The sequence below is a fragment of the Natrix helvetica genome (genome assembly GCF_964273705.1).
Source record: "Natrix helvetica genome assembly, chromosome: 4".
Lineage (NCBI taxonomy): Eukaryota > Metazoa > Chordata > Lepidosauria > Squamata > Natricidae > Natrix > Natrix helvetica.
Genome location: NC_138550.1, coordinates 135,237,974 through 135,263,908, shown reverse-complemented (window position 1 = coordinate 135,263,908; position 25,935 = coordinate 135,237,974). Strand labels below are relative to the sequence as shown.

General features: G+C 37.0%; 3 protein-coding genes across 5 annotated transcripts; 1 reads left to right on the top strand and 2 right to left on the bottom strand.

The window, feature by feature from the left end:
- Positions 1-2,640: 2,640 nt before the first annotated feature.
- TMEM70 (transmembrane protein 70) lies at positions 2,641-7,711 on the bottom strand. Its single transcript, XM_081953350.1, has 3 exons — positions 7,363-7,711; positions 6,185-6,296; positions 2,641-3,218 (listed from the first exon to the last, which is right to left on the bottom strand). Exons 1-3 carry the CDS (start codon positions 7,573-7,575, stop codon positions 2,785-2,787), a joined length of 759 nt encoding a protein of 252 aa, XP_081809476.1. The 5' UTR covers positions 7,576-7,711; the 3' UTR covers positions 2,641-2,784.
- A 408-nt stretch (positions 7,712-8,119) lies between these two features.
- Positions 8,120-15,978, bottom strand: HAUS3 (HAUS augmin like complex subunit 3). Of its 3 annotated transcripts, none has more exons than XM_081951570.1 (5): positions 15,840-15,978; positions 13,513-14,486; positions 11,485-11,924; positions 9,968-10,193; positions 8,120-9,029 (listed from the first exon to the last, which is right to left on the bottom strand). In XM_081951570.1, exons 1-5 carry the CDS (start codon positions 15,871-15,873, stop codon positions 8,805-8,807), a joined length of 1,899 nt encoding a protein of 632 aa, XP_081807696.1. In that variant the 5' UTR covers positions 15,874-15,978; the 3' UTR covers positions 8,120-8,804. The 3 variants fall into 3 exon arrangements, with proteins under 3 accessions (XP_081807696.1, XP_081807698.1, XP_081807697.1); XM_081951572.1 differs by lacking the exon at positions 15,840-15,978 and adding an exon at positions 15,638-15,816; XM_081951571.1 differs by lacking the exon at positions 15,840-15,978 and adding an exon at positions 14,829-15,074.
- ELOC (elongin C) lies at positions 15,951-24,968 on the top strand. Its single transcript, XM_081951573.1, has 4 exons — positions 15,951-16,046; positions 20,744-20,786; positions 21,814-21,957; positions 23,082-24,968. The coding sequence occupies exons 2-4, from the start codon at positions 20,783-20,785 to the stop codon at positions 23,270-23,272; spliced, it is 339 nt and encodes a 112-aa protein (XP_081807699.1). The 5' UTR covers positions 15,951-16,046; positions 20,744-20,782; the 3' UTR covers positions 23,273-24,968.
- The last annotated feature ends 967 nt before the right edge of the window (positions 24,969-25,935 follow it).

Here is a 25,935-nt window from a genome sequence, read left to right as displayed (position 1 = left end):
AGGAAGTGACACTGTGTCATCCTCAAACGAGATTTTTTTTTTAAAGGGGAATAGCTATGTCGTATCTTAAATGATGCCAAACAATGATCTGAAAATCTTTTTTCATTTTGCCTTTTGTTACAGAAGACATGCAATATATTTTGAATCTCATTTGTGCAAAATGAGAAAAGGGGGGGGGGGAATCACTTTATTCACCTAAGTTTGATGTGATTATGGCTGTCAAGAGGCAGACTCTCAAGAAATATTGGCTTCTCAATTCAACTTTATTTTAGGCTTCATAATCCTCACGTTAACTACCAACCTTTTCCTTCATTTACAAGCATGAATGGACCCTTTTGGGACATAAATGCTGGAATAATCCCAACTACACAAACCTGACCTAGAGTTTATTTAGTTATTCCCATGGTGGCCCTCTTTAATATGCTCAGAAATAGCAATTTAATTAAGCAAACCACATCTAATCAAAACCTGCCAGTTTAAAAAAAAAGTTGAAATAATTTGGATTGAACACTGTTGTGTCCTTCCTGTTCACATATATACACAATAAGGTTCTGATCCTAAAAAATAATGGGGTTAGCTAAAATCAACTTTGATCTTATATCTAGGAATGATATAAATTATGGTATACCTACAAGAATTTTATCATAGACAAATATTATCTAAGATAGCCGGTAAGTCTTTCTTATGCTATATATAAACTTTTCAAAAATTCAAGTTTAAGATTAGGTTTGTATGCAAGGCTGTAACACCAGGGCAATTTCTGGTAGCATAAGAATTAAGAAGATGCATATTTGGGTTGCTGCTATGGCACATTTGTTAGCTGTCTAGCAGCCAAGATCATACTTGTCATTCTCCAAAACTGAAGGGCACATTTAAACGCAGGCCCCTCTAATGCAATCCTCCTATATGTAAATTAAAATTAAATTAAATTAAATTAAATTAAAATGATGCTGTTATCTCAATTCCAACTGGCCAAAAGTGAGTTATGCATTGCAATGCAGCACTCAAAATTAATTATATCAAACCTAATGTTTAGGGTTTGCCAAACAAAGAACCACCTGTACTCTGGTCTAGATTTAAATGTTACAGTCACAGTTCTAAAAAATTAGACAGCCATCTTTCTAGCTATTCTTAGGTATACATTACTGTTAAGAGCTTCAGCCTTTCTTTTTGTGAAAGTGGTTGTCAAACAATATTTGGCTGTGATCATTGCAGATGCAGGACATATTCATGTAAACTACTTAACCACAAATAAAAATGTTGGGAATAGCCATAATGTTCTTCGGAGTAAGTCTAATCATTCTTTCCATGCAATAGAAATCATTTTGAAGACTAAACTGGATTGATAAATGTACCCTTACTTACTGACCATTTTAGGCAAAGCCAGTCAGAGTGAGACATGATTTATTTGGTCTTCTTGTATTCAAAACTTGTGCTTTATTACCAAGCTATATTTCTTCTTATCCCTTAAGTACCGTCAAAGATCATGGAACCTGCATGTGCACTAGAGGAATAGGCAGTTTTGCCTATTTGCATGAATATGTTGAATGGAAGACATAGGACTGTGTAGACTGTAGCGTGTGTAGTTTGCAAGATCCATCCTTCAAAGGATATAATTTTTCATTATTTTTATTAATCAGTCTTACAAAGAAACAAATCTTGCCCCTGTTGCCACTTATGCCAGAGGTAGTGAACTCTTGTGGTATTTTATACGAAGTTGTAAAAATATTACTGAAATCAGTAGTTGCCAACACATCCAAAAGCACAGTAACCCTTAAGAACATTATTTTAAAAGAAAAAAAATGTCTCTGCCCCACTAAGTCATTTCTTATTACTGCAGTAAGCCAATTATGACTCCATTTATTGAACAATGCATGCTTTTTGAGCACTCCATTAGAAGGGCCTGCATTTAAAAGTGTCATACAGTATTGTGGTTCAGGTCCCTCTAGTGGTAAAAACGCTTCCTTCACTGTAGTGAAGTTCATCCATTCTTTAGTTATCCATAATTGTGAATTGAAACTTCCTCAATAATACAGTTTTGGGGAAACTGAAAATGATCTCAATAGGCAGACACTTAAAATAAAGAAATAAAAAACATGTACTCATTAAAACTGAGCTAGTTCTTAGAAGTGGGCGAGGATTCTTTGAAGATTGTATCGATCCCTCTGTGAAATAGATGCTATTGTCACAAAAGTGCTTTTTCAACAGGAAGCGGACTTCGTTCCTCCGGGGCCCTCCCTGGACATTTTGCTTCTCATCCAAGATGCTTCTTCAGTTCTGACTGAATGGGGCGGCAGCACCAAGGGAAGCGGGGGAATGGGATGATTTATATTCCTTGCAGTCATCTGGTCATTAGCACTCTCTGGGAATTGTTGGAGGAGGTCTATCAGGATTGTGTGAATCAAAAATGGAAATGGGTGTGGAATCTTCTTGGAACTGCAGAAAGGGCTATGTTGTAAACAGGATATAGAGGTGTTGTATCCCTCCCCCTCTGTTGAGAGTGGGCTGTTCAGTTTTAACATAGATGACTTCTTTGATCCCTCTCTGTTCAGAATGCGAGCTCTGAAAGAGGGGTCAAAGATGCAACATCTTAAAAAGACATTTTTTTGCTCAGCAGACTAAATTCCCATCCCAGTAAAGTCTCTTTTAATCAAGTTTATCAATATTTAAAATAACAAAACTAAAGTAATTATGAAAAAAAGCAATATTAGGTCATCTAAAATCTGTGAAAGACTTCTGAACATCAAACAGAAATCAGGTAACAGACTTTGACATTTTAGAATTCTATTTTTTTGAGTCCTTCAAAGCAAACTGAAAGGGTTTGTCATATCCCATAAGATGGCTGTAGTCTTGAGCATAGTTAAACAGGAATGGATTAACTAACATTGCTCTTCTTTTAACATAAAATGTTGTGAACATCTTGCTCATGTCTGGAACAGTCACATCTTTCTGATGGAACAAAGTTTTCTTTTCTCTCAAAATGCCACTGTATGTAATTGCTGTGTATGTGTCTGTTTTATCTTTATAGTACAGACGGATAATATATCTTCTAGTAAATAAATGTAAGATCATTGGTGTTAGGAAAATAAAGAATAGTGTGGTACTATAAAAAGCAATTTCCGAGTAGATTTTGTCAAAATTTAAGCCATACTTGTGTATAATAGCAAACAACATGAAAGCAGTAATTATGCTGGTGGTAAAACAGAACATTTTCACTCCTGCAAGAAAAGAAAAACATATTAATAGTTAAGAGGTCCAAATTGGCTCCCATCCTAACCCTAACCCAGACAGTAATTCAAGAACTAAACAGTACTTAGAGCCATTTACATCCATTTGCTGGGAGAGCCATCTTCTTCAACAGGATTTGCTTCTAAATTGATATAGTTCAGTTAACAGAGCTAAATGAAGTATTTAACAATAGGCAGCAGTATGAATGGGGCTAAAAAGAGGCACTTGCTGCAGCTGTTATCACTCCTGTAAAGACAGGCAGCTTTTCCTGGGCTTCCATGGCTGGCAGAAAAAGCTGTACAGGTAGTTCTTGTTTAGCAATCCCAATTATGACTAGCACCTCTGTTAAGTGAAACAGATGCTAAGTGAGAAATCATGTTACAGGACTGTACTTTCCTTTTTCCTAAGCTTTGAGATGCTTGAAACTGACAAGACTACTCAGTTTCACACCTTCCTCTTTTGCTTCCCTCCTAACTACTCCCACACCTTTGAATGCTCACCCTGGCTGGATGCTGGAATAATTAACCGGAAGGAAATTGATAATTGTATTTACATTTGTTGGAGAGAGATTACAAGCGAATATGCAGGCACACAATGAGGAATACACATCAAAAGCAATGTGATGAATCTGCAGATATGAGCATGCTATGCAAATAGTACGATATATTGCCCATTGTGTGCCTGCTTAACTTTTTGTAATTCCTTCCATTCTGATTTCCTTCTCTGGGGAAACAAGCAATTTCTAAAGCAGTCTCTCCTGGGCCTGAGTAGTTTTCCCTCCCAACACCCAGAGTAGAAACACTGAAGGGATTACAAGAGAGCACCCCCTTTTTTAGCAAAGTTCCACCCTTTTGCTAAAAATAGTTGCCCTGCCAGGCATCTACAGGTGAAACTCGAAAAATTAGAATATCGTACAAAAGTTCATTTATTTCAGTAATGCAACTTAAAAGGTGAAACTAATATATGAGAAAAGACTCATTACATGCAAAGCAAGATACTTCAAGCCGTGATTTGTCATAATTGTGATGATTATGGCTTACAGCTCATGAAAACCCCAAATCCACCATCTCAAAAAATTAGAATATTGCATGCAATCAATAAAACAAGGATTGTACATAGAACAATATCGGACCTCTGAAAAGTATAAGCATGCATATGTACTCAGTACTTGGTTTGGGCCCCTTTTGCAGCAATTACTGCCTCAATGCGGCATGGCATGGAAGCTATCAGCCTGTGGCACTGCTGAGGTTTTGTGGAAGACCAGGATGCTTCAATAGCAGCCTTCAGCTCTTCTGCATTGTTCGGTCTCATGTCTCTCATCTTTCTCTTGGTAATGCCCCATAGATTCTCTATGGGGTTCAGGTCAGGCGAGTTTGCTGGCCAATCAAGCATAGTAATCCAACGGTCATTGAACCAGGTTTTGACCTGAACTCCATAATCTATGAGGCATTGCAATGGTGGGTTTCAAAAATTTTTAGAACCTCTTCTGTAGATGTGGCCTGCTTTGTGGAAGTGGCTTGCTGGCCATGTGACCGGGTGGGAATGGCTTGCCAGCCATGTGACTGGACGGGAGTATCTTGGTGCTTAGCAACCAAAATGTTGGCTCAGAAACTCTGGCATTGAAGTGTGTAAGTCTTAAAACTGTCAAGTTACAAGACCCTTGCACCCCTAATCTTTTAGAAAAAAAAACCCCAGGGGTGTTCAAACTTGACAGCTTTAAGACTTGTGGACTTCAACTTCCAGAATTCCTCCTCTCGCTCTTCATCTTGATCATGTGCGGATGGGCGGGGAAAGGGAGCTGGAACCGGTTCTAAACGGCACTGTAGATTTGTGGAACCTCTTCTATAGAAGAGGTTAGAACTGGCAATGCCACCCCCGGGGCATTGCCAAGAGAAAGATGAGAGACATGAGACCGAACAATGCAGAAGAGCTGAAGGCAGTGCCACAGGCTGATAGCTTCCATTCCACGCTGCATTGAGACAGTAATGGCTGCAAAAGGGGCCCAAACCAAGTACTGAGTACATATGCATGCTTATACTTTTCAGAGGTCCGATATTGTTCTATGTACAATCCTTGTTTTATTGATTGCATGTAATATTCTAATTTTCTGAGATGGTGGATTTGGGGTTTTCATGAGCTGTACGCCATAATCATCACAATTATGACAAATCATGGCTTGAACTATCTTGCTTTGCATGTAATGAGTCTTATCTCATATATTAGTTTTACCTTTTAAGTTGCATTACTGAAATAAATGAATTTTTGCACGATATTCTAATTTTTCGAGTTTCACCTGTAAGACATACTATATGCCACTGATATGAAGAATGTTTTTAAAAGTTGCTAGTTGGCTTCTGGGTCCAATTCAAGGTGCTGCTTATCATCTTTAAAACTCTTTATGGCATGGATCCAGCCTATCTGAAGAACTGTCTCACCCCAGTGGGATTGGCCTGGAGGGAGTATGGTGCAGACCACATTGGCCAAAGAATTTCAGCTGGCAGGATCCAGGAGAAAAGCCTTTTCTATCATGGCTTCCGCCCTTTGGAACATCATGCTCTCATGGTGAGGTCTGGCCCTACCTTCTTAGCCTTTTAAAAAGCACAGAAAACCTGGCTCTGCCAGCTGACTTGGGCCCTCCACAAATACTTTCTGGATTATCCCTCTCTACCTACCAGCATTTTTTCTTCCAGCCATTGTGTTCCCCCAATAGACTAAAAGGAGCCACAAAGGTGCTCCAAAAGTATTTTTGGGTTTTAGGCAGGAGAAATATGTAACATAGAAAGCATCTTAACATTCTTCTTTCTAGCAAGAGTCACAAATTTCTGAGCTAAGCTCCTACATCAAACAAGATATTTAAATGCATAAGCAAATTTATAGCTAACACACTTTGCATGCATTTCTGCATGACAAGAATTCTCTCTCATGAAAAAGTTAAAAAAAAATCTAACACACTTACCTAATACAGTTTTTGATAAAGTTCCAGAATAAATTAATCTTCCATATTCTGAATGTTCTTCCAGGGATAATGTACCAAAGCGGCACAGAGACTCTGCATAGAGAAATGGAACCTAGGGGCCAAATACCATATATAATCAGTATCAATATCTCTTCCAGTAAGTAATCATACATCAACATATATATACAGACATGCTTTTTTTCTAACAACCAATTTAAATAATGATTCCAAGAGCCTGGTTGAGATTGGCAAGCTGCTGCCCTACCTCTAACCATGTTTTCCTTTGTTATGTGAGTGATGAATGGACCACATGAAAAATTAAGATTCCCTGCCCGTGATTCAGATATATTTATTGTGTAAGGCTTATATGGCCACCTATCTTCTGCAATATAACCTTGGGCAGCCGACAACTGCAAGAAGAAAAATATAACAAAATTAAAGCAACTGCAAACACCTTTTAGATGTCCCTCCTTAATAGTTAGCAATTTCCATTCTATTGTTTGCTGCTGTACATGGATTTCAAAGAAGCAGCAACAAAAGCATTTTGAAATGGGTGAAGAAGCAATGGGTGGAAACTAATCAAGGAGAGAAGCAACTTAGCACTGAGGAGAAACTTCCTGACAGTTAGAACAATTAATCAGTGGAACAGCTTGCCTCCAGAAGTTGTGAATGCCCCAACACTGGAAGTCTTTAAGAAGATGTTGGATAGCCATTTGTCTGGCCTCCTGCCTGGGCAGAGGGTTGGACTAGAAGAACTCCGAGGTCCCTTCCAACTCTGCTATTGTATTGTATTGTATTGTAAATATATTCTACCAAATTAAAACTAAACCGTTTGCTTATATCTCCTGGTGGAAAAAGAAAACAAGATACACGTCTCGGATTTTGTTTCCAAGTTCCTGCTGCTGGGCTATGAAATCCTGATATCTTTCATCCCAAGCGTTCTTCGGCTGAGCAGAGAGAGGTAGCATGGATCATTCCACTTGGTGGCTCAGGAATCCTAGCACCTGCATTCCCCACACGTTAAAAGCTACCAAGGTCAAGAATCCCCGGATTACAGCACACGTGCAACCACCTGCAGGCCAGGAGCCGCGGCTTAAGCCCCAGTTGTATGCTTTCTTACGGTAACATCCGCCCTCCCTCGCCGTGTAAAGTGCACCAAGGTTCGCTGCAGCACTTACCTGCTTCTTTTCCCCGAGCCAAAACCGGGATGCAAACGCTCGGAGCGAACCAAACGGCGTTAGTAGTTTGCAATGGGAAACCCTGAACGCCTGGCGCTTCTCGGGGATTCCCGCCAACCTCTTCGCCGGCTGGAGCGCCCTACATCTTCCGGCGCTTTGCTGCCAGAGTTTTAGGCCGGGAGCGTGGAACCTCAACCCGGCCACCAGCAACATCTCCTCCGCGGGAAGCCAAAGCTACTGGGAAGAGTAACCCGAAGACAGCTGCGGGGCCTCCTCTTCCGGCCTACGGAGACCGAAAGCGGCGTTGGGAAAGCTACCGCAACGCGCCACTGTGGGAGGAGCGCGACGTTTTCAAGTCCAGCGCCTCTGCCTGAAGGTGGAGCTGAAAGGCTTTTGAAGTTACTGGGATCCCGATCAAATGCGAAGAACTCGACTTTGCCCAGCCGAGGAAATGGAGCCCCGGATGAAGTGCCACTCTTCAAGTTGTCCTGGGAAAAGAGGAGCTCGAGAGGCGATGGAAAGATGGTGGAAGAAACAATTGGACTATTTAAAAAAAATAGCAATGCCAAGTGAATCAAAAATGCACTCTGGAAAAACTAACGTCAGATTTGAGAATATCCTCCAGAATATGAGCTACATATGTAAACATCCTGCAAAGGATTCACTCTGTTCTGTACCTGGAATAAAATGGTTTTTTAGAAGTGTGTGGGAGGTGTAAGACTAGGAAATAAAAAAGCATAGCCTTTGAGATGTTTCAACATTTATTTGAAGCTTACATGTTTCAATTACAAAACTCAGCTTTCTGATAGCGCCAGTATTTACAATCTAATCATCAACTCTGTTAAATCTGGTACAAAAATTAATGATCACAGCTCAATGTAAGTATGTGGAAGGAGGGTGTAGCATACAAATACACAAAGTATTGGTTACAGAAATGCAGATTTAATTATCCTGAAAGAATAGCTTTTCATAGCCCAATATTTCCCTGCTGTCCTAATTCATAACTATTCAAATCACACTATGGGGAAGCATCAGGTTGAGGAAACTAGCTCAGAATATTTGCCTAATTAGGATGAAATGTTAATGAGAAATATATTGAATATAAGAATTTTTAAAAAACCAATGGAAAAACTATTGGCTAATGAATTAATATTCTACACATCCCTCCTACTTAGTGTAATAAACTAGGAAGTCTTGCAACAAGTCCATTTGGACTTAGGTTTTTTTTCATATGACAATATTTCCCAGATTATATTTTGACTTTAAACTCAACAATATAGTACATCTGGTTCACTAAATGACTATTGACACATGGAGATGTAAACTTTCTGGTGCTGCAACAATCGTCCTTTTGATTAAAATTCAATGCAAAAAAATTGAATAATCTATAAACAACCCCTCTTCCCCCAAAAAACCTATGTTAGTAATTTAATATATAATCTTTAAAGGTTGGGTTGAGCCTCAGCCCGTTGCTCCAATGTTTCCACAATGTTTTTCAAACGTTCTTCATCATTGAAGAAGAACACGTAGAGTTTTCTTTCCATCTCCTGTACTTTATTATTCTCCAGGACGTCCTTCTTAGATTTTATATCAGCAAGAAAATCCGTGATAAGCTGATTTATTTTATTCAACTGGAATTCCAGCTGCTGAAACTGTTCAGAAAGTTGCTAAACATGAGAGAAATGCAATAGTGAGTTCAATACACTTCTGTCCTACTATATCCTAGAAATATCTTCATATTAACTCTTATATATGCAATCATGAGTTTTTTCTGCCCACATCTTTTTGAAATATGGTTTTTTAAAATTAAAACTTGGAATTCTTGACATTTATATTATAAATCAGGAATATGGAAATTTTGATTTGATTCTATAGGCCAACTGTTACTGGTGGTTGACAAAAAACTTCTGCTGAATAAAAAGCTATGGCTGGGTTCACACAATACATTTGATTGGAAGTCTCAACTATTCAAAAGTGCTGATATCAACTGAATAGCCACTTCACTTTGGTCATGTAGCTTATTGCATATTTATTTATTAAATTTATATGTCATCCAGCTCACTATTCAAAGCAACTCTGGGCTGCTGATAATGTAATAAAATCACAAATGCAAAAACATTAAGATTAACAAGAATTAGATAAAACTTAGAACCAAATGCACGAGTGATATGACGGTTAGTTAATCTTTGCAGTTGCTAAGTTAGTAAGATGATTGTTAAGTGAATCTGGCTTCCCAATTGACTTTGCTTGTCAGAAGGTTGCAAAAGCTGATCACATGACCCCAGGACACTGCAACTGTCATAAAAATGAACCAGTTGTCAAGCGTCCGAATGTGGCTTGGGGATGCTGCAACAGTGTGAAAAATGGTCATAAATAACTTTTTTCAGTGCCGTTGTAACGTCAGTCCCTAAATGAATGGTTGTAAGTTGAGGACTACCTGTATTGTCACAGTGAAGCAAGGGCTGCAAGCTGCAAGAGTTTAGATTAGATACATCAAAGTTATGTGAATAAGGTACTTTCTTATAATTACAGTAAATATTAACAAATGTACTGTTGAATACTCCATCAAACTACCATCTCAGATTATCATAATCCAATTACTTACCTGATTACTAAGGCAGACACTTTCTCCTTTGCAGTATATAGAATCATGAAGAATTGTTAAATCAGCATTCATCTTTGATAAAAGAAGATTTTGTTCTTGGCCAGCAAGCACTAATTGGTCAAGCACTGATACTGAATCCAGATGTAACTTTTCAGCCATCTCCTCAAGCCTTTCATGTGTTCTAAATAATTGCTTTGGATTCCTTCCTTCCAGAAGTTGACACATCCTTTAAAATATGTATAGAAGTGGGATAAAAATATAACAAAGTTAATGCCAAGTGTTTCATTAACAGTGAAGCATAAAATGTTACATTATTTAATAAAATCTGTAAAGTCCGGTGCAAATACAGCAGTACAAAAGGTATTGGGCCTTTGCAACCATGTTATGCTTGGTTCAAGAGTCACGCTTGACATTATTTCTTGTGTCACCACTGGAATTCATTATTTTAAATAAATAAGACCAAACCCCAGCAAAGCAGGGCTGACTTTGGAATGTATCCAATATTAGGCAGCTATTGCATTGTCTATATTAATATAGGGAGAACATTAAACTATCCAATATTCTTGGTTGAAATGTTACCAAAGTTAGATGAAAAAGTACATTTGATACAAACTGTAACATCCATACACTCTTTTATTCAAGGAAGGAAGTAAATTATTGTTTAACTAGAAACAACTTAAAATACTGTACGATAAAAAGAAAGTAAATGTCTATTATGAGTTCATACAAACACCGGTAATCCTCGACCTATGACCAAAATTGAGTCCAAACTTTCTGTTGCTAAGTGAGACATTTGTTAAGTGAGTTTTGCCCCATTTTACAATCTTCCTTGCCACAATTGTTTTGTGAATCAATGCAGTTGTTAAGTTAGAAACACAGTTGTTAAATGAATCTGGTTTCCCCATTGACTTTGCTTGTCAGAAGGTCACAAAAGGTGATCACATGAGTCAGGGACACTGCAGTTGTCATAAAAAGGAGTCACTTGCCAAGCATCTCAATTTTGATCACATGATGATGATGGGGATGTGGAAATAGTCATAAATGTGAAAAACAGTTATAAGTTGTTTTCAATGCTGTTGTAACTTTGAGCAGTCACTAAGCAGGGTGGATAAAAATCAATTTTTAAGTTAAAAATCTGATTTAAAAAAAATTAAATTAGATTGTTTGGATTTTTATCAAAATTATTTTAATAAAATGCTTTTGGAATAAAAATCTATCTAAATGTAGTTTTCTATTTAAGATACATTAATAATCTAGTTTATTCAGCATGAAAAGGAGCTTAGTTATGTAGCATGACTGAGTCAACAGCGAGTCAAATCCACCCTGTTAGTAAGCAAACTTTTGTATGTCAAGGACTACCTGTATATAACAGTATACTCTGGCTTAGAACCGTTACCAATAAGGAAGACCCATTAATTTCAAACAAATTATTTTTATGTTTCAGCCTGAGATTTATTTATTGACAACAGGCCTTATGTTTAGTGCTTCAGTAAATTTGAAATAATCCAGCTTCTTACCTATGGGCTGCAACATCCTTTGGCTCAACAGTGCTTCTTGGTGTCTTTTGAAGAGCTATAGAAGGCTCAGACATTGTTTCTATTGTCCGTACTAAAATGTCATTGCTTAATTTCAGGTCTTGCACCATATTTTCCAGCAGACGGCTGTTTTCCCTAAGTTTTCGAAATTCAATTTCATATGCCAACTGAAGAAATTCAAAGGATGCCTTCTGTTTGATCAGCTGGTTACAGATCTGATCCTGCCTAGATATATAGTAGTCTTGACGAGCAATTTGTAAATCAAAATCCCCTTTAACCACAGGCATATTCAAGAGCTCTGCATTCTCCTTAATCAGCGAAGGTAGGGTTCCACTCTTTATTTGTGATAAATCCATTTTTATTTTTGCAATGTCATTATTCAAGCTAGAAATTTTAGCTTCAAAGTTTTCTTTTCCATGAATCTGCAAAATAGAGAAATGGTTTCTGAGTTTTTATTTAAGTGAATTCTTATTAAGTCTTGAATTCCAGAAGTTCTCCTCTAATTTTATAAACACACACACACTGCTGTTCACATTCCTTTTCGTTCTCCTCCTTTCTACCTATCTATGTATCCAACAGAGTTGAAATACTCTAGGTCAACAATTGGACAATGTCATCTTGTAAGATAACAAGAAGCATGCCTTCTCTATCACAATGCCTGCTCTATGGAATACATTCTAACCAATTCTGGCCTTTAAAAAATCCCTGAAGACCTAGTTTTTCCACAATGCTCTGAGCAGGATAATATATAAATCTGTTGCAACTTCTTAAAGTCTGTGGTTTTCCCTAAAGAAGTGTGTTTTATTTTCATTGCCTTCTTTTCAGATTGTGTTGTATTTAACTCTTACTAGCTGCCCAGAATCATTTGACAAGTGGACAGCTATATCAATTGAATACATTCCATTACACACTATATTTTGAAGTATAATTACAATTACCCATCTTTAAAATCTAAGTTGCTGTGGACCTGAGTCAGTGAGAAATATTCTTCAAAATTTCATTTATCAATCTCTTTCTAATTATTTTATTCCCACTATAATAGACTTTACTATAATGGATTTTTGAAAGGCACCATAATGGATTGCAACAACGAAATTATTCCGTGAAACAAATTCAGTCATCAATGATTCATATAAGGATGAAAACTTTTAGAAGTCTTTTGTTCTTTTATCAAGTATTTCTCACTTCACTTCCAATATTACTGATTGATATGGACCTCAGCCAGAGGCTTCCTGTAGATGTTGAATAGGAAGGGACACAACATTGAGCCCTGTGGTATTTCACAAATGAGGGGACTAGGGAGTTATTTCTTACGCCCCCTGCATCAATTGAAGTTGGCCCTAAAAAAAAAGAATGGTCTCTCCAATTCTCAACTGCCAAAACTAGTCCAGATAGCATGGTCAATGTACTAAACCCCTGAGAAATCAAGGAGCACAAGAATGAATACATCATTTCCATCCTAGATCCAGCACAGGTCATCTGTGAGTGTGACCAAGATTGCCTCTGTACTAAATCCTGGCCTGAAATCTAACTGAAACAGGCCTAGATAATCCACTTTCTCCAGGGTGCTCTACAGCTGCAGTCAGACTACATTTTCAACAACCTCCCCTAAAAAGGGGTGATAACTACTAAAAGTATTGGCTCCAGGGATGACTTCTTAAGCAGGGGTTCAACCATTGCCTTCTTCAAATTTGATGTTATTACCCCCTCCTTCCAAGACCACTCTCAAATGTCACAGAAATCCTATTTACTTCAAAAATCACTGATTCAAACTCATTCCAGCTCACACCTCAAAACCAGCCAAGATCCAACTCAGCATGGCTCTGAGCAATTCTTGCTTCATTTTCAGGATTCTTAAATGCCAAATGATTTTACTCAAAATAATGAGTGCCAGCCTATGGAACACTTACAAGGATGACATGTTCAAGTCAACTCACTATGAATTCAAAGACCATTTAAAACCATATCTTTAGGGCAACAGCATTAAGCCTTATGCAAAAATCACCTTACCTTTTTTAAAGTGCCAATACTCTTCTCTGCCCACTGAAGACCCGATCTCATACTAAGGTTCTTAGCTTGCTGTTGAATTAATTGATGCTGAGCACAAATATATGCCATTTGCAACCTAGTCAGTTCTGATTTTTCATCACATATATCACTGCTTCCCTCGTAGCTGGAGGACTTGCTTATATGTAGAAGTTGAAAATTTTCTTCATTAGAACTTTCCACCAATTCGGATATACCCTGGAAAAACTGTTTTTTTGTATAGGAAGTAAGAGCTCCGGTGCTTTGTTCTTCTTGATACAAATAATTATCTAAAGGAAGATGGGTTAGCAGCACAGGAGGATAATCCAGATCTTGTCCAGCTGCAACCGCAAAAAAAGAAGCAAGTTTCTTAACTCCTTCAATTAGGGTTTGAAGCTCATTGTTTATCTTTATATTCATGGTTGTAAAGTTCCCTTGACCATCTTTCAGGATTTTAAGTGCTTCCTCACCTCTTTCTTTAACCTTTAAGGAGATAAAACTATTAGCTGAAGCCATGACTTGAAGTTTGTTACGACGATGAATCTTTACCTGTTTAATCTTTTTAAGAGTTTGACATTCATTTTCTAACATTTTAAGGGTTTCCTCTTCTTCCTCACAATTGTTAGTTTTCAAATCAAGAGGCTTGGAATTCTTAAGAATTTCATTAAGAGCTTCTTCTCCTAAAATAGATTTTGATGACTTTAGGAGAGCATTAAATGACTGCAATTCTTCTTCAGATAGTACATTACTTTCATTCAAAGCTGTACAGAACCAGTCCAGAAATGATTTATTTTCCAAAGTTTCAAATAACCAGTCAAAGTCTTCTCCGTTAAGTGAATTTGCCTTGAAATATCCTATCCGCTTTAGAGTTTCAACAAACCTAGCTCCACCATCCATAATGCACTTCACTTGTTGATGCTGGATATTGCAGCCGTTTTCTACCACATTTTCAAGTATTTCTAGTAAAGAAAAGTATGGGATAATGAAAATAAATTAGTTTTATAAAGGCCTGCATTTTGTCAATTTATTTAGAAAACCATCGCAAGGTTTCAAATCAATTAGAATTTTGCATATTGATAACAATGCATTTCAATAGTCAGTGGCAAAATAATGCAAAAATGAAACTGAGTGAGTTAAAACAAGCCACTGACTCTTTCTAGGAGGCAAATAAATTGCTTTAAACTTCGGAAAAAAAGTTCCTTTCTACTCGTTTCTTATCGAAGTCCCTCCTCTTTGGAAATTAACGGTTACTTCTCCCCTTACTTGGTATTAATCTCCAGTGTCTTTCCTAGATTTATTACCTAGTGATCACGAGAATCCACCCGCGTACGATTCAAAGGGATCTGTAGGGCTGAAGAGCTCTCGCGTACCAATAAATCCCAAAGGAGAAGAACAACTTGAACAACAGCTTTGGCGGGCGAGGGTGGGGAGGAATTCAAACTTCCGCCTTTTCATGAAAACCAGCTCCCAGACACTCGCGAGAGCCAGCCGAGCTTCTCCCGAGTTCATAGAGTGTTAGTTTTAGCGCTGATTTCAGAATGGAATGATTCAACTTCATTAAAATTCAGCTGAAATAAAAATGAATTAATTTAATTCGTTAAAAATTGTTTAAAAATTAAAATTTGGAAGCATAAGAACCCGCAGATTGTTATACTTTTGTGAACCGTCTTTCCCATTTACATTCAGTACACCCAAGGCACAGGTTCCTCCCTTAGTCCTAAAACAGCGTTTTTCAAAATTTGTCAACTTTAAAATGAGTGTACTGCAACATTTTATGCCGGCTGGGGAATTCTGAGTGTTATAGCCCGCACATCTTAAGAGTTGCCAAGTTTGAAAAATTTATAAGGGAAATTAATACGTTTCTACAATTTGTAGCGTGATATTCTCATCACAAGACCGAGGTTATTTAAGTCTTTTGCTCCGGGTTTTTGTAAACAGCTCCCTGTGTGTGTATATGAGGAAGAAAAAAGCGTTACATCCATATGAGATTTAAACAACATATACATCAGAGGTCTTCAAAGCTGACAACTTTAAGACTTGTGGACTTCAACTCCTAGAATTTTGGAAGTTGAAGTCTTAAAGTTGGCAAGTTTGGGGGCCCCTGATATACATACTGTGGTGGGAGTGTCGGATAAAGCACCCGAGACACAGGTGCTGCTCTGCTTTCAGTCAGAGAAGGGTGACCCAGTGTCCTTCACAGGGTGGACAAGCTTGACGTAGCTCTAATAATTTAAATCTGTACAGGGACCATTCGTCGGCATTTTACAATAACCGTTAGTAAAAACGTCGCTCCCTCCAGTCATCTGACTTACCGAAGAAAAAATTCCCCCAGTTGCTGCTGCCCATAGCGGGCTACTCTATTTTATATATCTCTATGGTATTTGTTCCACGCCTTGCGTTTCGGAAACCGGAAATCGTTATCGGTGACCTACCGGAAGTGGTTTCTGAGAAGGATTGTCCCGGCTGGAGTGGTGTCGTGCCTAAAAAGCTGCCTGGCGGATTTCTGCGGCTGGGGAGCGGTGAGTTGTTGGAGTAGACCTGGTAGACACGTTTCTTTCTTGCGTGTTTTGTTCGTCACGAGGACTCGAGAGCCGAGAGCCGTGGGAAGGGGCTGGTGTCGATGCTGGGCGGAAAGTGACTTAATCCCGGGCTTCAATCTCTTCATCCAGCCTTCCCCAACGGTGCTTCGCCTTGCATTGGGAAATTGCCTCGGATAGGATGTATTGATGCCCTCAAAAGCACCCCCGTGTCTATTTTCCTCCCTGAACCCCCTGAAAATTATTTATTTTAATTTTATTTATTTGTCAACCATGCGCAAGGTAACAGGTATTAGTATAGACATGGACATTATCGCATGAGATTGGTACAAATAGATGACTATAAATAAGTAAAACATGGGCATGATCACACAAAATGAGTACATATCAATGGGGACAGTAGGACAGGGACGGCCCTACTTTTTATTACTTTTTATTCTCAGAGCTGCCACGTCTCTAGACAACTGTTTGTGAAAAGCATCTTGTAAGGGTTGTTCCGCCTTCTTCCCTTTTAGTAAGAACTAAGAGGACTTTATGTCATTTTTTTTCCTGTAGGCTTCAACCTCTTCATTATTTGTGAACTCCTGGATGGATTTTTCTCTTGGGGTGACTTTGCCACACATATTTTTTTCTATCATTTCTTTCCTCTGTTCTCTAGCATTCTTCTCTGCCCTCCCCCCATTATGATTAAAATGAAATGAGCCATATGATAGCAAGCTGTTCATAATATCTTGTTTATATTTGTGTATATTTGAAATCTTAGGAATCAAGCCTGGTAGCTTTGGTAATGTAATATTATTCCCCCACTCTTCTAAAAACTGTTCTTTGCCTACAATTCCCAAGTATTTTTAACATCATTTAAAATATGATCCATGCAATAAGAATACAGATTATACTGTACATGTGCCTTGCCGACAGTGTTGACTGCTACAACTGCCTGGATTTCTGCAGGGTTTTTTTTTTTGGCAAGATTTAAGAAGTGGTTTACTATTGCATTCTTCCTAAGAACTGAGAGAAAGTGACTGTCTCTCAGTCACAGTTGTCTTTGTCTCTAAGGCAAGACTAGAAACCAGAGTTTTCCAGTTTGTAGCCTGGTGCCTTTACCACTGTACCAAACTGACTCTGTTACTGTAGATATAATGCTAGGAAATTAGATACAGCAATAAATTATGTATCAAAACCAAATCACACCTATATGTCTTATCTTAATATGGAGCACTCTAAGAATATAATATTAGGATTGCAACTTCCCCAAATTCTCCAGCTAATGTAGCCGTTTGTCATGCTAGATAAAAATTATTAAGAATTATAGATCTGAATGGTACCATTGGAGGAAGGGCCACCTATTTAGTTTCACTTGGTGTGCACAAGCAACAAAAACAAATCTTTTCAGATCCAGTTTGGTGAAACTGATTTTGATTCCAATTAAAATAGCAACTGTTTACAATTTAAGAGTTAGAAATCTAAAATCTCAAAAACACAAGTCAGTCCAAGTTTATCATTTTGTTTTTCACAATGCCCAAGCCAGGCCTGTAGGTTTCTTGCAAACAGGAGATAGAGGAATTATCCTTTTCACCATTTGCTAAAATTGGTATTTTGGAGGTATTTGAGTCTCAAGTTAAAAGCCCTTGAAGTATCTGTCCCCCATGAAGTTATCCAAATCCTTTAAAAAACTTTCCAGATTAATGGGCATTATTACTTCTAGTGCTAACTAATTCAAGAATTTTACAGTTCTTGTGGACTAGGATGAGCAGCCCAAAATAACTAAAACTTTTTAAATGTTTATCTGATAATTCTGAAACTGAAGACACAATGTAGCTTTCTCATGAGATGAAGCAAGTCCACTTTCAGGAGATCTGGGTTTTTTGACTAATATATCTTTGATTTCATATTTTAAAAGGCAACATGTATAATTTTGGGCAAAATTAGATCAAATATTCAGGTAGTAGTGCCCTTTCTAATAATACCTCCCAAACATTCAAATAAATTGGTGAAGGGTTTTGTGCAAAATGGCATTCAAAGTAATTTTCTTTGCCCAGTGCCAGTTTTGTTGGTATACTCATCAACTGAGAAAGCAATCATGCAATCTGTAAATCTGGTTAGGCATTTCTTAATCTCAATTGTTTTATTCAATACGTAAATCATGGAATTGGCTGATAGCAAGGCTTGTGTTTTCTTGATTCCCAACTTGGCACATCACAGATTTAACCAAAGTTAAACAATTAAGTTCTGTTCTGTTCTATGTGTATTTCAATTTTAAACAAGATCACTATCTCTGTATAGTATAGTGGGCAAGACAGACAATTCTGTCTTCTAAATGAGGACAGTATTTGTATAATGTACCTTCAGGATTTTTAACTGTATTCAGCTGACAACATTACTTCTGGCCATGTTGCCTAGAATGAGAATTTCCTAATCATTACTATGTTTTTATCTGTAAGGAATTTTGAGGTGTCATCCAATGTGTGTGGAGTGGGGATTTATCCTGAAAAATATACTTGTAAATTCAAGAATGAATATATCTATATTTATATAACTGTGTAAATACATAGATGTAATATTGATATATTTTATGTAAGAATACACATACAATATGAACTGTTCCTTATTGGCAATTATCATACTTGTATTCTGATAATATGGGCAGTACTTTTGCCAAAAGTAAGATTTATTCTGAAAATCAAGGTTACATCTGGCCAAGTTTACATGTTTTTTAATAAAAATAATATCGGTATGTGAAAGAAATTCCTGGACTGGCTGAGTATCTATCCATTTACTTTATGGTGAAGTGTACTATCCTGTATCCACATAACAGCTTGATTAAATAGATTGGGCTAAGAGTGAATGAAGACTATATTTATATAGGCTTTTATAAAATTTCCTGACAGTGAAAACAATCAATCAGTAGAACAGCTAGCCTTCAGAAATTGTGGGTGCTTTATCACTTGAGGCTTTTAAGAAGAGACTGGACAGCTACCTGGTAATAGTATAGGGTCTCCTGCTCAAGCAGGGAGTTGGACTAGAATACCTCCAAGGTCCCTTCTAACTCTGATATTCTATGTTCTATAGGCTATAATCACCAAGTAACCTCTATGACCAGAACCCAGGGACTCTTAATCCAATCATTTTACCACCTTGGCTCTCTGTGCAAGCAATGCCATGGATGTTTTAAATAGCAATAGCACTAAGATTTATATACCGCTTTACAGTGCTTTACAGCCCTCTTTAAGAGTATACAGAGTCAGCGTATTGCCCCCAACAATTTGGGTCCTCATTTTACCCTCCTTGGAAGGATGGAAAGATGAGTCAACCTTGATAGAACCTTTCTAGACACTTATCCTTGGCCTTTAGATTGTAGGAGGTATAATCCATCATATCTGATAGGTATTAAGTTCTGGAAGACTGAATCAAATCATCTGACATGCTTGTTATTGATGATGTTATTAGTTTGGGTAATGAAACATCTGCAAGAAAACAACCAAGCTTAGAGAGTACAAAGACCCACTCATTTCAACCCTGAGCTAGCTACCATGTTTTCCCGAAAATAAGATAGGTTCTTATTTTATATTGACCCCCGAAATAAGCACTTGACCTTATTTTCGAGGCGGTCTTACTATTTTTGAGGTACAGGAGACGGCAAGCATGGTCACTTCATGGCTGCTGCTGTGTTGCAATATTTTCAGAGACGGCTTATTTTAGCGCATGCACTCAAAAGCCTGATTGGGCTTATTATCTGGGGAGGTCCTATTTTCAGGGAAACAGGGTATGCATATTCTCATTTATCAGTTTTTGTCTCTTATTTTGATAACATTTCCCATGATAATTTGAATGTCTATTAAAAGTTCTTCAGGAAAAACTTTATTTAGTTAATTAATCTGCAGATAACATTTTAAATAATCTATATAGTATAAAATAGTCCTTGGATTATGACAGCAGTTGAGAGTGGGATTGCCATTGCTATGCGATGCAACCATAAAATGCAGTGTCACATGACCATCATTTAGCAATGGCAATCCTGGCAGGTCCAGTAGCTGTTATGTTAACTGAGAACATGTGGGTTGTTGAGGGGGAAGCAGAGGAGTCCCAGGTAAGGAGCCCAGAGTTGGCACAGAGGCTGGGGAGGGCTTGGGAGACCTAGCTCATGCTTTGAGTGAGATGAGGGAACTGGGGGAGTGAATTAGTGGAGGTTTGAGGGGGCTGGGAGAGGTTGTACACAGGCAAGAATATCCGCTGTAGAGGGGAACAACGTACCAGAGTGACTTGCACCTTTCCTTGCTGACTTCTCCACTTAGTGAGAAGCTAGCAGTGAAGTAGTGATCATGTGGCTGTGGTTGCCTGTGACATTGTAAATGAACTACATTGAAACCTATTGTGAATGTTTCTGGGCATACAATACCTAGATAAGATTTTAGCCAGGCATGTGATTGGCCTGTCAAATTCATAACTGTGCATTAAGGATCCTTAGATAACCTTGGCCTCAAATTAAGGGGTAGTAATGTAAACACGGTGCTATATATGGTATGGTAATATAATACAGTAAACATAGCTAAATCATGTTTTTCTTTGACGTCACTACCAACTGTAGGAAGGACTGTAGTTAGTGACCTTGTACTGCCACTAGACAATATTTTTTTTCATAATGAACTTGAATATGTATGTACTTTTCCATTTGTTTTCAGATCCTGTTTAAAAGCTCCAAAGGCATTTGTTAAGAAGAGATGGGTAAGGATATTGACAAAAATATCCTTTAGAAGTATCTTTGCTTAAGAATATATTCAATATATCATAAAAGTGCTAATTTTACTTCCAGTCATGTTTAAATGAAAATTTGTGTGACAATTCAGAGTAGTAATTAATATATTACTTAATGATTGCAATTGTTTGTCATGGAGTATCTTTTAAGGCTCGTTTTGTTTGCTGAATGGCAAAATGACACTTTTGTAATCTTACATTATTTAGAGATATATATCACTTCCTCAACGCCTCCCCCCCCTTTAAAACTTAAGAATTGTTTTTTCCTCACGTTATTTGGAGATAAATTGTTATTCTGACAGGTGAAATATTTTTTAAAAAAAAACAAAGATTGCCAGTACCTGTAGGAAGGGTGGGTATAATAAAAAACACTCATTCTGCTTTGTAGTGTACTGGAATTATTATCTATATTTAAATTTTATCTTTTAAAATTTATTTCCTGTTATGAAGTATATACGATAACTATCTCAAAATGTTGATAAGGATGCCTTTTTAAAGTTCATCAGATTTGAATATTACCAAGGAATGCTATAGTATTTTGAAATATTTCAGGTTAGTAGATTAGTGTCCACCTAGTATTAAAACAACTTGAGATAAGAACTCTTACAGTATTTATCACAAACAAGATATATCTCAACATCATATTTACACATTAGACTTGCTGCCATTCTCATATATATGTATTTTATTTTTATCCCACATTTATTACCTTAACTCAAGGAAGCAAACATATATAATACCCCTCCTTCCTCCTATTTCCCCCCCAACAACAATCCTATCAGGTGGGTTAGGCTGAGAAAGAGTCACTTGCCCAAAGTAACCCATAAGGCATGAAACTCAGTCTTCTAGTTTCTAACCCTAACCTTAGCCACTAAACCAAACAGGTTCTCCATACCAAACTATATATATATAATACATTCATTGTTTTATTTATTATTTAATTGTTAAACCTCCTGATAATCATAAATTGAAATTCTTCATTCATTTCATATTGTAGATGGAGAAGAGAAAACATATGGAGGGTGTGAAGGCCCTGATGCTATGTATGTGAAGTTGATATCTTCTGATGGCCATGAATTCATTGTTAAACGAGAGCATGCACTCACATCAGGAACAATAAAGGCAATGTTAAGTGGCCCAGGTTGGTATAACACTCATTTCTGAAAAACTGGGATTGAGAATTTTTGTTTTGTTTTTTAATACTAGACTAATCTTTGGAATCAGTTTCTCAAAAAGAACAGTACAGTTTGGTAGAATTTAGTATTTCAATTTCAGTCAGAGACTATGTGCCCAAACAAAAGTGAAAATGGTCTTGGAATCATAGGGATTTTCCAGTATTACCAAAGGAAAGTTTCTAAGCTTTAGATACTTTTTTATAGATCAGTTTTTGTTTTTTTGAAAAGGGATCAGTTTTGAGTTAGCCATAATACCAATTTGGGTCAATTATATACATAATGGAAAAATAATGTCCATATTCATTCTGCTAATAATAATAATTGTACAATTCTATAGAGACAGAGAGTGTATTTGCCGTTACAAGGGATGATCACTGATAGGATGAATTTTCCTTCCTCACTGTAGCCATTTCCTAACAAATATATTATTCTATCTGCCCTGTCCACTAAATCCATAAAATAGATTTGGATTCCTACAAGCCAGATTTATGGGGCGAAGGACCTTATATTTCATATCACATTCATTTATATTTCACATATGTTCAATCATGCTTATTACAATTTTATTCTAGAAATAAAATTCGCAGATAATCAACAGCTATCAAAATGAGTTTTAATTCAAATTTATAACAAATACTTAACTTTTAATAGTGCAGTTTTCAGCTTTCTTTATATGTACAGGTGAATGTGTTGTGTGTGTGCATGTGTGTGTAAAAATAGTGCCTGAAAAGGGCAATGTTATTTATTAGTGCATTATATTCAAGAAGTTAACTGATTTTCTTCTGATTAGATCCAATGGTACAATTAAAACAAATTGCAATAAGGATTGGTTTGACAGGATTTATTAAAAAAAATACCTAAGGTCAAATGATTATATCTGAAAACTCATTCTGAATTTGTTCAGGTTGATCAAATTTAAATAATTAGAAAAGATAAAGAAGACAACAAATGTAAAACGCAGAAGTTCAAGTAGCAGTGGTTTCATTAAATTATATGTATATTCATACAAATACAACACACACACACACTTCTGAATTAAACCTTGTCAAAAAAAATACTGATGAGTTATCTTTGTTTTTTATGTGCACAGGGCAGTTTGCTGAAAATGAAACAAACGAAGTGAATTTCAGAGAGATTCCTTCTCACGTCCTATCTAAAGTATGCATGTATTTCACCTATAAGGTTCGCTACACTAACAGCTCCACAGAGATTCCTGAATTTCCAATTGCACCTGAGATTGCACTGGAACTGCTGATGGCTGCAAACTTCTTAGATTGTTAAATAGAATAAATTATAATAAAAATGTAAACCACCCCCCTTCCCTTCCAGTATTTAATACATATGTTTAGTTAGCAACTTTTTCGTATAGCATGTTTTATATGTTTGGCCAAGAACTGTACTCATCACTGTGAAGGATATTTCTCACAGTGGTTTTGCATAGGAACCATTCATGCTCAATTTTGTTTTGCTGCCTACACAAGTACGGACTTCTTACCAATTGATAAATAAACATGCCAAGTTATGCATGACCTTTGCCTTATCCTTCAGCAAAAAAATAATTATGTTATCAACGTTATGAATTTGCTGAAATTACTTCTTTCTGAGAACAGATCACAGTTAAAGATGGTATCCCCTCCGGGGATGAATCAGACTTCCTCATTTGGAATGCTCAATATTGGGGTATGCTACAAATGTGCTGGGGAGGGGTGGGGGATGGAATTTTATGTTAGCATATTCTCAGATTGTGCTAATAATAAAATGGAGTTACGTTGTAATTGTAAAAATGGTATATAACTATGCTTATAACACAGTTGTTGCAATACTTTACTGCATTTAGTTTGTATGTTCAATCTTGGTAGGCATTACATTTACATAGTAATCTATCATGGATTTTCCCATACTTCCAGTTCTTCTTTACTTTTAGTAATCTTTATAAATTTATCTATAGGCTTTATAAAAATGATGATTCCCAGCTATACTGTCAAATGTAAAATAGAGGACTGTGATAGAATGACACGTCTCAATTTAACATGAGCAAACCTCATCCTGAATAATATTTTCAATCATAACTGGACTTCATTATTTGCAGTAAATAATAATTTATTAAATCCATACGCCACCTGACTCCCAGCAATTCTGGATGGTTTACAAATTGTTAAAAACACATAACAATACAGTACAAAAAATAAAAATCAAAGAAATTAACATAGCAGAGAAAACAAACTTGGATGGATACAAGGGAAGGAAAAAACAGACATCAACCGTCACCAAATCCCTAATGAAGATCAACGTCATTAAGGCCTTTTGAAATCTCATTAGGGTGGAGGCTGTTCAGATCTTGGGAGGAACCTTATTTCAGAGTATAGATGCTGCTACATAAGACATACTTTCAGGGTCCCAAAATACAGCATTAATCAATGGAGCCTGGGGCATGCCAATCCTGCCAGATTGAACCAACTAGGCACATATTACGGGACAGTATAGTTTAGGACATTATTTTATGTAGCAGTTTATACATAATCTCTGGAAAGTATAGAATATGAGTTAAATACTATTTTTATCCATTGTTTTTGTTGTGTTTGAGAGCTGGTTACAATACGTTTTGTTAAGTTCATTTGGATATTGCTGATTGGCTACAGTGAGAACATTCTACTATCCTATTCTGACCATGAATCAGACCATTCCAACTGCACCAGGGCTAGTTCAGCCTCTACTTTTTTTTTTTTTTGCAAACTTCTGTTTAACAAGCATTACATAAAAGAAAATAGTTTTGAATTAAAAAGTATAATAAATTTATATGCAATCAGAGGTAAAAAGAAACTACCGGTAAAGCTCCACAGATTTGATGCGAGTTCAAACTAAGGCATCTGCTCAGTTTTTTAAAGAAATGGATTGGGAAGTTATGAAGGATTGCCTTAAATACTTAATTTTTTAACAGGACCTTACTTGTGAAATAAAGTTTTTTTTCTTTTATTTCTGTTGTCTTTTGAGTTAGACTTGATTCCTGGTGACTATCTAGACTAGTCCTTGCAATTTTCTAGGAATATTTAAGAAGTGGTTTACCAGTGCTGCCTTAGGGTTGAGAGTATATCTGGCCCAAGGTCACCCAACTGACTGGCTTCATGCCTAAGGCAAAACTAGAAATTACAATCTCCCTGTTTCTTGTCTGCTGACTTTTACATCAGTTATGATATTAATTGCAGGATCAAGTAAAAGATCTTGATAAATATGCTTTGCCATAATTTTATATACTTTTCATCGTCCAGTACGATCCCAGAGTTGACCTCCTCAGGGTGCCGTCAGCCAGTGTCGGCTGGCGACCCCCAGGGGGAGAGCCTTCTCTGTGGGAGCTCCTTCCCTCTGGAATGAGCTGCCCCCGGAGCTTCGCATAATCCCTGACATCCGGTCCTTCCGACGTGCCCTAAAAAGTTGGCTTTTCCAGCAAGCCGGTCTGGCCTGTTAATTTTAACTCATTTTTTAAATGTATTGTTCTATAAATTCGATTTGGGTTTTTTTTGGATATATATTTAATTTCTTTTTAACTTTCGGGATGTGTGTTTTTTAATGTTGTACGCCGCCCTGAGTCCTTTGGGAGAAGGGTGGCATATAAATCCAATAAAAACAAAACAAAACAAACAAAACATAATGTATTTATTCAGGCCAAGACAAGGCGTGATATTGGGGTGGGGGGAAATTTAGAGATCCAGCTTTTCTAGTTGAAGTTAACATTCAACTCTTGCGTATACTAGTTCCCCATTTAGAACTGACGCAAGTAAACATAAGCTAATACTACTTACAGTCCAAGTAGATATTTGCAGTAACAGTATCTTCTGGCACAATTTGGTCTAGAACCTTTCATTAGTTCCTTTGTTCTTGATTTATTGATTTTCCCAGGCCAATATTCCTGTTCTATTTGTCATACACAAGTTAAGTTTTTTTAATCT

Bases quoted from the DNA above. Each gene is read 5' to 3' on its own strand.
- TMEM70 (XM_081953350.1), bottom strand. From the start codon at position 7,575: ATGTTGCTGGTGGCCGGGTTGAGGTTCCACGCTCCCGGCCTAAAACTC. The intron at 6,297-7,362 runs GTAAGTGCTGCA...TTTGGCCCCTAG, and splicing joins GGCTCGGGGAAAAGAAGCAG to GTTCCATTTCTCTATGCAGA. The intron at 3,219-6,184 runs GTAAGTGTGTTA...CTTTTCTTGCAG, and splicing joins TTTATCAAAAACTGTATTAG to GAGTGAAAATGTTCTGTTTT.
- HAUS3 (XM_081951570.1), bottom strand. From the start codon at position 15,873: ATGGGCAGCAGCAACTGGGGGAATTTTTTCTTCG. The intron at 11,925-13,512 runs GTAAGGTGATTT...TCTATTTTGCAG, and splicing joins GTATTGGCACTTTAAAAAAG to ATTCATGGAAAAGAAAACTT. The intron at 9,030-9,967 runs GTAAGTAATTGG...TCTCATGTTTAG, and splicing joins GTGTCTGCCTTAGTAATCAG to CAACTTTCTGAACAGTTTCA.
- ELOC (XM_081951573.1), top strand. The intron at 21,958-23,081 runs GTTGGTATAACA...TTATGTGCACAG, and splicing joins GGCAATGTTAAGTGGCCCAG to GGCAGTTTGCTGAAAATGAA.